Source organism: Loxodonta africana, chromosome 6 (genome assembly GCF_030014295.1).
Source record: "Loxodonta africana isolate mLoxAfr1 chromosome 6, mLoxAfr1.hap2, whole genome shotgun sequence".
In the NCBI taxonomy this organism is placed as follows: Eukaryota; Metazoa; Chordata; class Mammalia; order Proboscidea; family Elephantidae; genus Loxodonta; species Loxodonta africana.
This window is the reverse complement of record NC_087347.1, coordinates 81472218-81486564: the sequence shown is the minus strand read 5'-3', so window position 1 is coordinate 81486564 and position 14347 is coordinate 81472218. Positions and strand designations below refer to the sequence as shown.

Sequence of the window (14347 nt, the reverse complement as noted above, 5' to 3'; positions counted from 1 at the left end):
GTCTAAAAGGTTTTTTTTAAAAGTAGCCACTTATGTGGAAAACAATAAACAGAGTCTGATTTATGAATTTGATTATAGGATGAAAAAACACGGGAACAGGAAAAGGAGCAATGACTTCTGTTGGAGGAGGGAGAAATCTTAGATGTGATGCTTTCTATAAATAATGAATAGCATCACGTAATATATCATTTAACAGAAGTAGATGTATTACTGAGAAAAGTAATTCTTTAGCTGAATAGAAAACTAAAGACATACTTATTGGTCAGGAAGAGTAAGAATATATAGATATAAAAATCATAATTTTAGTCAGCTTTAAATCCCTTGGAGAGAAGAATATCAAGTTAATAATACTTAAATGATGGAATTAGCATTCTCCCTATTAAAAATGACATTAACTATAGTTCAAACTGGTTTAAGCAAGAAAGAGAATTTATAAGATCATGTAAATAATGTCTGTGAGTAACATTAGGAGTGGCTAGATCCAGGGGCTCAAACTATGTTGTCATGGCCAAGTCTTTCTCCATACTTCAGTCCAGATTCCTCTCATATGATGGCAAGATAACTACTGCAGGTCGAAACTTATATCCAATATTTTCAGCGACCCCAGCAGTTTTAAAAAAGAAGTGGTTCTTAGTGGGCCAAGTAGGGTCTCCTGCCCATTATAAGCCATCCTGTATGGTCAGAGGTATGGAATACACTTACTGGCGAGGACTGAGTCATAGTTCCACTAATTAATTCAGGAATTGGTGTCAGTTCCTGCCAAATTACCTGGTATGGGAATTTAGGAGCATATCTCAAGGACAATCAGGTAGGAGATGAAGTAGAAATGGGTACTGCACAAACAAAAACAAGAGGTGTTCACTACAGGGAGGCTGCAGAAGTAGACTGGTAACATACAGGAAGTGATTCATCGTGCTTAATGCTGCTATGGTTAAGAAACGAGGTAAACTGCATGATAGCAGTGACAATTTAATCATCTAGAAAATTGTTTAATGATTGTGACCAGATCTATAGTAAAAACTAGATTTTTGTAAATATGATGCTTTTCAGATTTCCTGAGACAGACAGGAGAATGAAAATCAGGGAATGAATCATATAGTACTTTCAGTTTGATTTGTTTAACTTATTCATGAAGACCATTATAAAATATGCAAAGGGAAGGGGAAAGGCTGCTCATTGTACTAAGTTAAGCAAACCTACTAGTGAGATTAATTTTATTTCTCTCTGTGGTAAGATTTGCATTAGGATGTGGTCACTCCAATTGCAGTGGAGTTGATTCTGACTCATGGCAACCCCACGTGTGTCAGAGTAGAACTGTGTTCCATAGGGTTTTCAATGGCTGATTTTTTAGAAGTAGATCACCAAGTCTTTCTTCCGAGGCACCTCTGGGTAGACTCGAATCTCCAACTTTTGGGTTAGCAGCCAAGCATGTTAACCATTTGCACCACTCAGGAATTCTGTGTGGTCACTTAGTGGGCTCTTATTGGTTGTATTATTTCCGTCAATGAATTTAAATACAGCATTTAACAGATTGAAAAAAAAAATTTTTTTTAAGTGTATATTCAGTTGCTTTCCATTAAATTGTTAAATGAGATTTGCTTCTAGAGAAGTGCCCCCCCCGCCTCCAAATTTTAGTTCTAGATACCAGTAATGGGACAAAGGAATATCCAGGGTACCTCTTAAAGCATGTGTAGAGTAAAAGAAAATGAGAAAATAAAAGATGAGAAATGATGGAGGGGAGAAAAAGGAAAAGCAAAACAAAAAAAGGTAAACCTAGTAGAGAGTACTAGACCACCACAAGCAGTTGCCACCTGTCCATTGAATTAACCTTATGGGGTACAACTGTGAAACGAGTCAAGTTTCATCTTTTTCAAATGTCAGCTCTTAATTTTGTTCATCTGGGTTTTTTGTCTGTTTGTTCGTTTTGTTCTGTTTTTTCTTGTTGTTCATAGTCTTTATTGAGCATCCGTGGCTCCCTTTTCTCCCCAAGACGCAACAGTCGGGCAAGCCTTTTCAGCTTCAGAGGTCGAGCAAAGGATATTGGCTCTGAGAATGACTTTGCGGATGATGAGCACAGCACCTTTGAAGACAATGACAGCCGAAGAGACTCTCTGTTTGTGCCGCACAGACATGGAGAGCGGCGCCACAGCAACGTCAGCCAGGCCAGCCGCGCCTCCAGGGTGCTCCCCATTCTGCCCATGAACGGGAAGATGCACAGTGCTGTGGATTGCAACGGCGTGGTCTCTCTGGTAGGGGGCCCCTCTGCCCTCACATCTCCCATTGGGCAGCTCCTGCCAGAGGTGAGGACAATTAAAACTGCTGGGAAGAGAGCTGTGGCTGATGCAGGCAGGAATGTTTTTTTGATGTTTGCTTTAAACTATATCTAAGAATTCTGCTGAGTGAATGTTCAAAGACCAGGGGTTGGTTCAATCAGGCTGTGAACTTATTTTGCCAAATAGTTCTATTTAGACTTATCTACAAATGAACTAAAAAACATAGATTGGGCCTCATAGAATAGATTTATCCCATCATTATTATTACTATACAGTATGGAACTTGCCAAAAAGCCAAGCAACCATTTGCCAATTATAATGTTTAATTAATATAATAGCATTAAATACAAGAAAGCTAATGCTCCTAAATGACATTAAAATTCATCTTAAGCATATTGTTACCTGTTTGTTGAAAATGAGAGTTTGATACTCCCACTTGAAGTAGATGTTATTACTAACTGTACATAAACCCTGTGGTGCAGCATTCCCTCTCTTTGTAGGTCAGAGTGTTGTAACGTTTTTAACATCCATTCAAATGGCTTCAGCTGTTGTACATTCGAGTGGTAAAGAAGCCATTCTAAGTATCTGCTGCGGAGTCATGTGTTGTCATTATTTTGGCAGATTTCAATTCTTATATAACTGTCATGAATTCTTTTTTGTAAACAAAAAAAAAAAGTGGCCCAAAATCAACCATATGGAAAGGATTTCAACTAACTACTAAACAGTTATAAGGATATATTATTGACATTTCCTTTATAAAAGCTAAAATGCTTTTAACGTTTGGTCTTAAATAAAACTTCATTTTGCCAGTATAAAGATATTCCAGAAATGCCACTTGGTTTTATTTTGTAGCTTTATGAATCATATGAAAATCCTCTTTGTACAATTTTCTTCACGTAATTCCACTTATTGTTGGAAAAGCTCTTTAAGCCACATTAAAACATATAGAGCTAGCTTTTAGTTACCTAACAGAAGAGCTTCTTACTTTGGTTTATAGAAATAGCCACTGATTTTCTTCCCTTTTTTCACATAGCCTCTCCCCCACCCCTTGCTCCCAGAGAAGTGTCCAAGTATCCTGGAGTAATATCAAATGATGAGAAAAGTAAAACTTTGTAATGAAGCAACCAGGAAGACTACAAAGGGATAGTCAACTACTCTTAATGAATTATTGTAACTACCTATATGACAAATGCTATCCAGACACTTTACATGTATTAATTCATTTAATTCTCACAGAATCCCTTTAAGATAGTTACTAATATCACCCCCATTTTACAGAGAAGGAAACTGAGTTCCATGCATGGTGGAGCTGGAATTTGACCCCAGGTATACTGGCTACTGAAGCCGTATTCTATCAATTTTGCAATCTTGTCTCCCACTGAAATGTTTAACTTGCTCAAATGGAAAAGACGAGATGTCTAAGGAAGCAAACACTTTCATTTTGACTAGATTTATCAAATGTGCTTCACTCTCAGACTACTTATATTGGAGCCACCTGGGATGCTTCTGAAAAATGGAGATAACCAGGGCCTAATTAGACCTGTTGTTGTTAGGTGCCATCAAGTAAGGACAGGTCTAGGAATCTCTTTTCTTAACAAGTGTCCTACATTATTCTTATACAAAATAAAGTATGACCATCACTGATATTGGTAAATTTTAACTGAGCAGACAAAAACAAATCTACAACTTCTTTGCATAAATATGAAGAGGATGCCATTCTGTCAGATCTAGAAGCTGTTTAGCATTTATCAGTAATTACCATGAATCTCATGTCCTATCAGAAAGGAGGAGATGAACTTCTGAAGGCAAAAATTGGAGCCAATTTGAAGCAAACACCAGAGTGATCCCATTATTTCTCGTTTCTTCTTCTCCGTTCTTCAATCTTGCAGTTAGGCTGGGCACTGCACTATGATGCAGAATGTACTGAAAGTACAAACAAGGTAGGCTTTGAGAGACTGCAAAGGGGAAATGAGAATACAAAATAAACAGCTGTGGGCAAATGTACTTTTTCCTGTACTTTACACGTAAATGCAACTGAGGTAATTTAACTTAAGAATTTCCTCAGATTTAAGGCTTATCCCAAAAAAAAGAATGTCTTAGAGGTTTTAGAATCTATCACTAAAATAGACAGATCTAGAATTGTACATATAATTCCATAGGAGGGACTAAATGACCTTTAAGCAACCCTATTTTTTTTTTTAACTTTTTTCTTTCTCTAACCAAGAAAAATATTTTAAATTCTGAGAGGCACCATTTTAATTTAAAGAGTATTAGAACAGAATTTCAAATTCTCAATGGAATCCAGACTTTCTGGAGCCATTGAGGCTGGATGAACCCCTGGAACTATTGCCCTGAGATAATCTTATACTTAAACCTTAAATCAAAAGTACCCCCCTGAAGTCTTCTTTGAGCCAAAAAATACCTTATCTTAATTAGTAAAGTATGTCTGCTTTGAGCATTGTACTCTTTTAAAGAATTATCTATGTGAGATCAAATTGACAACAGCAACACAAAAGGTTGAATGGGGGCACTGAGTTTAAGATAATGGTGGTGGAATAATTTGGTAAAAGATAGCAAGAATAGTAGCACAATTTGAAGACTATATTCGGTGTAATTGAATTGAACATGTAGAAATTGTTTGAAATGGTGTATCTTTCGCTATGTATATTTTCACCAGAATGAAAAAAAGATTTGCTTCAGACAGGGGCTAATTCTCTGCTCATGTGGAACCTGTAGATAGACCAAGAGTCAGTCATCCAAACAGAACTAGGGGTGCCTGGTTTTAAATCAGGAAATGTGTGTGTCAGGGTTGTATCCTTTCACCATATCTATTCGATCTGTATACTGAGCAAATAATCTGAGAAGCTGGACTATATGAAAAAGAACATGGCATCAGGATTGGTGGAAAACTCATTAACAACCTGCCATATGCAGATGACACAACCTTGCTTGTTGAAAGTGAAAAGGACTTGAAGCACTTACTGATGAAGATCAAAGACCACAGCCTTCAGTGTGGATTGCACTTCAACATGAAGAAAACACAAATCCTCACAACTGGACCAATAAGCAACATCATGATAAATGGAGAACATGTTGAAATTCTCAAGGATTTCATTTCACTTGTATCTACAATCAACATCCATGGAACACCCAGCAGCCAAGAAATCAAATGACACATTGTATTGGGCAAATCAGTTGCAAAAGGCCTCTTTGAAGTGTTAAAAAGCAAAGATGTCACTTTGCAACTAAGGTGCCCCTGACCCAAGCCATGGTATTTTCAGTCACCACATATGCATGCAAAAGTTGGGCAGTGAATAAAGGAGAATGAAGACTTGAAGCCTTTGAATTACGGTGTTGGTGAAGAATATTGAATATACCATGGACTGCCAGAATAACAAACAAGTTTGTCTTGGAAGAAATACAGTCAGAGTGCTCCTTGGCAGTAAGGATTGTGAGACTTCATCTCACATACTTTGGACATATTATCAGTAGGGACCAGTCCCTAGAGAAGGACATCATACTTGGTAAAGTAGATGGATCGATGCAGTGCCTACAACAATAGGCTCAGACATAGCAACAATTATGAGGATGGTGCCAGACTGGACAGTGTTTCATTCTCATATACACAAGGTCACTATGAGTCAGAATGGACTCAACAGCACCTAACAACAACAGCAACAGTTGGTGCTTTCTCCCTAAACTAGGGTTTCATTGCCGATGATAGCCAATGATAGGTCATTTTGTGAATGGAGTTTTTTGTAGATGTAGGATAAAGTTGTAAATTGGTTTTAAAATTTAGTTTAATTATTTGGGATGTTTAGAAATGTTATCTTCTGTAATGGATAAAAGCATTTTAGAAGAGGAATTTACATTTTTAGGGGAAGTATTACTGATACATACTAGGGAAACTTTTAAAATTCTTTTCATACATTAAAATACATGAACGTATTTCTATCAAGATCTAATAACTTGAGAGCAAATCATAGAGCAATATGCACCAGTGAAGTTCTAGGTAGCCTTGGTTGAAATGCTAAATGATTATCTGTCAATAGTAGGCGTGGTCTCTCCAGCCCAAAGCTCCAGCATGGAGGAATAGAAAGAGTCCATCTGGATAGCTATCTCAAGCAACCATGAGAGCTGAGAATTTGATGGACTTTTAAATACTTCTCAAGAATGACAATTCCAGCAATGCCTTAATGTACTGTTTAGATATGAGACACCATGGTGAATAGTAAGTAGCACAATTTATAGAAATGCTTTGGGTTTTGCTGCCTTAATGAGTAATGGTCATTTCATCTGAAATTTTATATTTAGGGCACTACTACTGAAACAGAAATAAGAAAGAGGAGATCCAGTTCTTACCATGTTTCCATGGATTTGTTAGAAGACCCCACAGCAAAGCAAAGAGCAATGAGTATGGCCAGTATTTTGACCAACACCATGGAAGGTATGTCAGAAGTCTTACACCATAGCTATTTGGTACTGCTTTGGTCTGATGCAAAAAATACTTCTATAAACTCCAAGAAAATACTTCACTACTTGATATCCTATCATCATTCATGTCTTTTACTAACTAAAAGTAAAATCTATGTACAATCCATGGATTCTACTATCTTGTGTAGATTTTTACATTTAGCCTCCAGGAAGCTGGTACAAATTCAAGGTAAATTTGAAATACCACTTTGCATAGATAAGATTCTAAACTGGTGAAGTTTGCTGCATGGCATCGAAAGGAGTGTAATGGTAAAAATTTGTTATTATGCCACCCCATTTGAATTGTATTAATTACTTGAGACACAAGTCATGGAATCCTTTGATTTAACCAGGAATATAAATGACAAATGTGAATTAGGATTTGATATTAACCTCACTGAAGCAATGTTTTCAAAATTTTGTAGTTCTACTTTTACCTCTCTGTGACCGAAGTATTTGAATATATCGGCTTTCTTTGTAGTTGTAGATTATATCTGAGTAGTTAACATATCGTCTAGAATTTTGGATCACATAATGCCAAAATAAAGATTTTGGGGACAGCTTGACCTATGATCAGTTTGTGGCTCTGCCATGTGTTGAATGTGTTAATTTATGACTCTGAACTTCAGATTCCTCATCAGAAAAATGTGAACAATGAAGTTCAGGCTTAAGGTTGTTGTAAGAATTTAATGAGGCATTATATATAAATCACCTGTGTACCTGGCACATAAAAGGCACTCAATAAATATTGTCATTATTAGATGTGTTATTGTTGTTTTTTGTTGTTAATTAAGGTGTTTGTGCCTTTCCATACTGTAAGCAAATTCAAACATCAGCTTCAACTACTTGGAACATACTTTCATGCAAAATGTATTCTATCATCTCCTCTTGCCCCCTTTTCGCTTTCCTCTGTTCTCTTTTATCTCCCTCCTTCCTAGCTCCCCAGGTGGTATATGTGTGTGTGTGTGTGTGTGTGCGTGTGTGTGCACTGATGTGTCAAAGGAGAAAGAAGTAAAGAAAAAAGAAGAAGAGAGAAAGCACGCATGATTCATTGTTGTTAATTACACTTTCTCTTGAGATTGGGTAGATTTTTGAAATAATGCTTTTCCAATCTGAATGCAAAGATCCCGTGATATAAATACTAACACCAGAAGTCTAAAAGTCACAGCCAGGAAAAAAAAAAAACTCACAGTGTAGATGGCCGTATATAGCACAGCCATATCAGGATTACAAGACCCAATTTTCATGTCCTAATGCAGTATCAGAAATCTTTTCACTGATTTCTACAGAATATTAAACTCTAGTGCATTCTTCCCCAACCTCGCCTGCGTTAGCTTGCACTCCCTCTTCCCCCCCAGCTGCCAGTAGCTTGCTCCTCCCTGTCCCTCCAGGTAAATCTTTTGAAGATTCTCTGGTCTTCTGCTCCTTGCCATAGCAAAACCACTGAGAGGAAGCTGCCAGTGGTTCTGCTACCGATGTCAGCAGCATGTCTGCTCCCTAAAGCAGGAAGTAGAGAAGGAGACAGGGTAAGTCTAAACAGTCATACTTTGCACTTCTGATAGTATTAAGTTTGAGCTAACATAAGACATTACTTAAAAAACACCACCACAAGATTGGACTAGTCCAGTGATTAAGCTGCAGTGTTCAAAATGAATGCATCTACAGCTCCCTCAGTGGAAATATGTCTTATGGAGTTGCCTGTGATGAAAAGATGACCCAGAAAAAAGAATAACTCAGGAAACAGGAGGCTGACAGTCCTTTGGTTTTAATACCTGCACAGTTCTTGACTTTGTATTTTGGGGAGGGGTAATGGCTAGGTTTTCATTCTGTTTTCCATTAGTTATATAGAATCAAAAGATTCTATATAACTAATTAATTATATCTGAACTTTTTTTTTTTTTTACTGTGGCATTGATTAAGATTGGTTATTAGCAATTCTCAGCATGTACACACTGATTTTAATATAGTTCCCTGTACTTCTCCTCTCCCCCACTTTTTTGGCTTTTGATAATGGTGGAAAAGTTTCTTAGATTGACATAATCTGATTATTTGGGAACCCTTTCTTCTAAATCTAATAATTTTGTTCACCTTTCCTTTTTAAGAATCAGGCATGTTGCTCCAGCGAACAACTTTTGTTTTCCGACTTTTTAACTACAGTCAAGTCCCCATTGTCCAGAGTAATGAATAGCCTCATACTTAATGAAGCAGTAGTGGATAAACAAAAATAATTTGATTATCAATTGTATTTTATGCAAAATATGTAGAAATATTTCCTGGTCATATACTCAGGCGGGAAGGTGGGAGGGTGAGTTATAAGTGCCTGAGGAATCAAGGTTAGTCAGCAAAAGATACAAATTTAGCTGTAACTGGTTCTTGGTGTGGGTAACCCACACAGGAATAATGGAGAGGTGGCTGTAGTTCTCTCCTGAGCACTCTGCTTTGTTTCAAAGTGCAGTAGTCTCTTTTTTGGCATGGATGAATGAACAATTATATTTTAGAATTTAAACAACTTTGCTGTGTTTTCTGGTGTCAAGATGGGCAACACCTGCTGAAGTTTCCTTTTTGAACTTTTCTGATTTACTTTTTCTAAGCACTTTCTGTTTGCTTCTCTTTATCTACTAAATGACAAGTAGTATTTTTTAAAAATACATATTCTGAGAGTACACAGGCAAAGACAGCTTTAGTAATTTATCTTTTGTTATTTACTGTAATCGATAGTATCTTTATCTTCAGTATAAACATGAGGTTATTTTCGGGGTCTTAAAAGCATTTACAAAATAGCTACCACAAATCAAACCCGTTGCCACCGAGTCAATTCCGACTCACAGCAACCCTATAGGACAGAGTAAAACTGCCCCACGTAGTTCCCGAGCTGATATTTCTGTGGAAGCAGACTGCCACATCTTTCTCCTGTGGAGCAGTTGGCGGGTTCGAACCTCAGACCTTTTTGTTAGCAGCTGAGCACTGAACCACTGTGCCACCAGGGCTCTCTCTCAAAATGACTAGTATATAATAATTATATTTATATTTTTCTCTGATTTATAACCCAAGTACTCTTTATTGTTTACAAAATTACATATTAGGGGAAATGGAAATAAAAGGAGTGCTTTTAAGAAGTTCAATATCTAAAGATAAAATTAAAGAATTTTTCTCTAATAGAATACCACTAAAAATAAGCAGGATATTAATTTACTTCAAGGAAATGGTAAACTGTACAGCATTTGTTAGCAGAAAATGTTTATCAACATAACAAAAATCATTACATATGGTATTTGTCCATTTCATATGCTGGTTGCTCCCATAAAAAGCTTAGTTCATAGTAAACTTTGCCAGATTTGGGGGGATATTCTAGTTGGCACAATAGAAATACTACAATGACTGATCAGAGTCAAAAGAAAACAGAATCCTTTCCTCTATTTGAATGCTTAGAAGTGGTTGTTCTGTGTTTGGCAGGGCAGGTAATAAGGTGTGCAGTGATACTACTGGCAAAAACCTACAAATTCTGTGTTCTTTTCCTGCAGAGTTGATTAAGAAATCATCTTGCTAAAGGAAGGTGGTAGATAATATTTCCCTTCCTAATTCCAAAAAATTCTTTCCTAATAACCAAGAAACCAAACCCACTGGCATCAAGTTGATTCTGACTCATAGCAACCCTACAGAACAGGGTAGAACTGCCCTATAGCATTTCCAAGGTTGTGAATCTTTATGGAAGCAGGCTGCCACATTTTTCTCCCATGGAGTGGCTGGTGGGTTCAAACCACCAACCTTTTGGTTAACAACTGAGTGCTTTAACCACTGTGCCACTAGGGCTCCTTTCTTTGCCAATATTTACCAGATTTCACCATTTTGGGTATCACCTTAAATATCTGCATTTGTGTTCTCTTTCCTATTTTTAATTGAAATTCTTCAAATCATCGTACTTTTTGGTAAATAAATGTATTTTAAAAGAATATTTATATCATAATTTTGGTGTGATAGTTACATATTTTAATACATTAAAGTAAATGCAACATAGGAGCACATTCACAGAAATTTCCTAGACATAGCCAAACAATTTGTAGAGTTGGTATACTGCCTCACAAGGCTTGGGACCATAGTCTCGGGCGACAACTTAGTCAACTGGCATAGCAGAGTTCACAAAGATTACGTTCTACATTCTATTTTGGTGAGTACTGTCTGGGCTCTTAAAAGCTTGCGAGCAGCCATCTAAGATACAACTACTGGTCTCTATTCATATGGAGCCAAAGAGAATGAAGGAAGTCAAAGGCTCAAAGAAGAAACTAGTCCATGGAACTAATAGCCCACGTGAACCACGTCATTTTCTAACCTGACACCAGAAGAACTAGATGGTGCCCGGCTACCACTACCAACTGTTCTGACCAGGGACACAATAGAAGGTCCCGGATAGAATGAGAGAAAAATATCAAAGGAAACTGGAATTCCTAAAATAGGCCCGACCTTGAAGCAATAGAGACTAGAGGAATCCATGAGACTATCACCCTAAGATATGCTTTAGACTTGGAATTGAAGCCATTTCAACCAAATAATAGATTGGCTTATAAAATAAACAATATCACTCATGAGTAATGTGCTTCCTTAAACAATCAGCTATATAAGAACAAATGGTCAACAGTTACCCAAAAGCAAAGATGAGAAGGTAAGGAAAGGAAGGAAACTAGATCAACGAAAACAGAAAAAAAACAAAATGAAAATAATGAGAACATTGACATATTGTAAAAATTGTACCAATGGCACAGAACAATTTGTATAAAAATTGTTAAAGGGGAACCTAATTTGTTGTGTAAACTTTCACCTAAACCACAATAAAATATTGCTTTAAAAAAGTAAATGCTTACCATGACAATTTAGGAATTCCACATGGGCTCCACCTCAAATCCTTTTATATTTTACCAGTAGTGCATGAGTCCCAATTTATGAAATCTTTTTTTTACTCTTTAGGTGAAAGTTTACAGTGCTAATTAGTTTCTCATTCAAAATTGTATACACAAATTGTTTCATGGCCTTAGTTTAAATCCCTGCATAATGTCAGCACCCTCTCCCTTGCCCTTTCTACTCTAGGTTCCCCGTGTCCATTTGTCCAGTTTTCCTGTCCCTTCTTGCCTTCTCACCTTTGCTTTTGGGCAGGTGTTGCTCATTTCGTGTCATATACTTGATTAAACTAAGAAGCACATTTCTCACATATGTAATTGTTTGTTTTATAGGCCTGTCTAACCTTTGGCTAAGAGGTGGACTTTGGGAGTGGCTTCAGCTCTGAGTTAGTTTAATATTGTAGATCAAATCTTGGAAACTACATTAAAAAAAAAAAAAGTTAAATTTGGAAATTTTAATAGCCTTTCTGTCCCCACTCTTTCTATAATAGCAAACCCGTTATAAACTTTAACCTGCTCCACCATCAAATTAACCCATGATGTCTCTTAATAACTTTTAATTTTTTTAATTTTTCTTTTAATTTAACTGAAGGCTGCTTAATAGAAAGCAATCAGTTTTCATCAGTATTTTAACTTTTTTTCTTTCAGAACTTGAAGAATCCAGACAGAAATGCCCACCTTGCTGGTACAAATTTGCAAACATGTGTTTGATCTGGGACTGCTGTAAACCATGGTTAAAGGTGAAACACCTTGTCAACCTGGTCGTGATGGACCCATTTGTTGACCTAGCCATCACCATCTGCATTGTCTTAAATACACTCTTCATGGCTATGGAACACTATCCCATGACAGAGCAGTTCAGCAATGTATTGTCCGTTGGAAACCTGGTAAGGCTCACTGAGGGCTACTGTTTCCATTAAAAGAATTCATGATTGCCTTAATGAATTTCATATATCACTCTCAGATTAAATATGAACTAATTGTGTATACCTGGATAGTAAAGGTTTAGTATTTTTTTAATAATAAAAACATATTTCTAGAGTTAAATACAGTGCAGAAGAATTCAATGGTTTTATGCATAATTTGATTTAGAATTAAAATTAAATTACCCACTAATTAGAAAGTCGATGATGAGTTTTAGAGGGAATTGGTGTATGATAACAAAACCATGACATATTTCTCAGGTAGTTAGAATAGGTTCATTAGAAAATGTCTATATTTGCAAAACTATAAAGTATGCCAAGTGAGATCATTTTGAAATATTTGTAAATAACCTGAAGGTGGATTCTTTGGGGAGGAAATATAAGAGGGTTATTATTTCTGTTTGGATTCCTCCATTTACTTTATTAATTTATAAATGTTGAGTTTTTATGTATGTTTTCATTAAAAATTTGTGTTAACATTCACTGGATACATGGTACAGTGATAAAAGTAAAGAGTAAAATGGTCTTATTCAAAATTAAAAGATAAATAAAATCACACAACAAAAATATGTTGATACTGATATAAAATGATTGTGAAGTTCTTATGCACTTCCAAACGTGATAAATGAATATATAACCAGGTTGTATATAAACTGTGAGTAACATATTCTAAAATATAATACACAATAATTTTAGGCTCTGAAGTAACCACAATATTATTTTATTATATCTCAGATATGTCTTAACTGAATCCAGAGATAATTGTTAGCATATATTGATCACTTATTTTGTAACAGGCACTGGTTTAAATGATTTGCATGAAATCTCTCTCTCCAGATTCCCACAAAGTCAATCTCACAGAAGATATTTATGATTATCTCTATTTTACAGTTGGGGAAAATGTACCAATGAGAATATGATAGACCAATGGAGAGTCTGAAAGCCATGAGACTGTAGTAAATTGTGGTTGAAAAATCATAAAATCTTAGAGTGGGAAAGGACAATAATTGTTACCTAGTCTAAATTTTAACTTATATAAGAGTCTCTTCAAATTATTGCTAAAAATATGGCAAGCAATTCAAAAAAGCTTTATGAAGGTGGATATTAGGAAACAACTCAAATAATATAAAGTGTATTTATTGCCTCAAGTAATTAAAAGCCCATGGAAATTTGGGACTGGCTCCAGCCTATAATCTGGCTATACCCAGATTCTTGATCAGTGGCATTAGAAGTCTGTTTCTTGCTGCACTGCTTCCAAATGTTTGTTTCAGTCTCTGGCTGGCTTTTTCCCTATTGATAACAACATTCTACCAACTTTTATCATACCAGCTTAGCTCCTTGAGCAGAAAGAATGTGCTTCCCACCTAGTAGCTCCAGTAAAGCCCCTAGAATTAAATCTCATTGATCTGGTTGGAGGTACATAATCGCTCCTAAGCCAGCCAGTCTATCTGATTCTAGAGTTAGAATGCCTTACTAGCCAAACCAGAGTCACATCTTAGTAGTGGAAATAGAGAATATTAGTAGAACTATGAAGAAAAAAAAAATTGGTGTCATTACCAGAAAAAGGATGAATGGCTACTGAAAAGATGTAAACCACAGATTGACAATTCAAGGTGAAACTTGTGTTACGTGTTAAGGAAAGTAAGATTTGTGTTTGAGGTGCAACATTGAATATATAATGTATAGTCAGATTACAAATTCTTCTCATGGGCACAGGGAACATTTGCCAAGATAGGCCATATGTTAGGCTATAAAATAAGCCTGAATAAACTTAAAAAGATTAAAATCA

The 14347-nt window shown here is 36.2% G+C and overlaps 1 protein-coding gene across 11 annotated transcripts in view; it reads left to right on the top strand.

The window, feature by feature from the left end:
• The window catches only part of SCN2A (sodium voltage-gated channel alpha subunit 2), a 97398-nt gene that overhangs the window by 23270 nt on the left and 59781 nt on the right, over positions 1–14347 (top strand). For 6 of the 11 annotated variants that reach the window (XM_064287046.1, XM_010602862.3, XM_023542879.2 and 3 more), the window contains exons 11-13: positions 1953–2300; positions 6588–6720; positions 12284–12522. In XM_064287046.1, the coding sequence (XP_064143116.1) occupies positions 1953–2300; positions 6588–6720; positions 12284–12522 (720 nt within the window). Of the gene's footprint in view, positions 1–1952; positions 2334–6587; positions 6721–12283; positions 12523–14347 lie in introns of all 11 variants that reach the window. The other 5 variants (XM_023542881.2, XM_003405823.3, XM_023542878.2 and 2 more) reach the window with 3 other exon arrangements.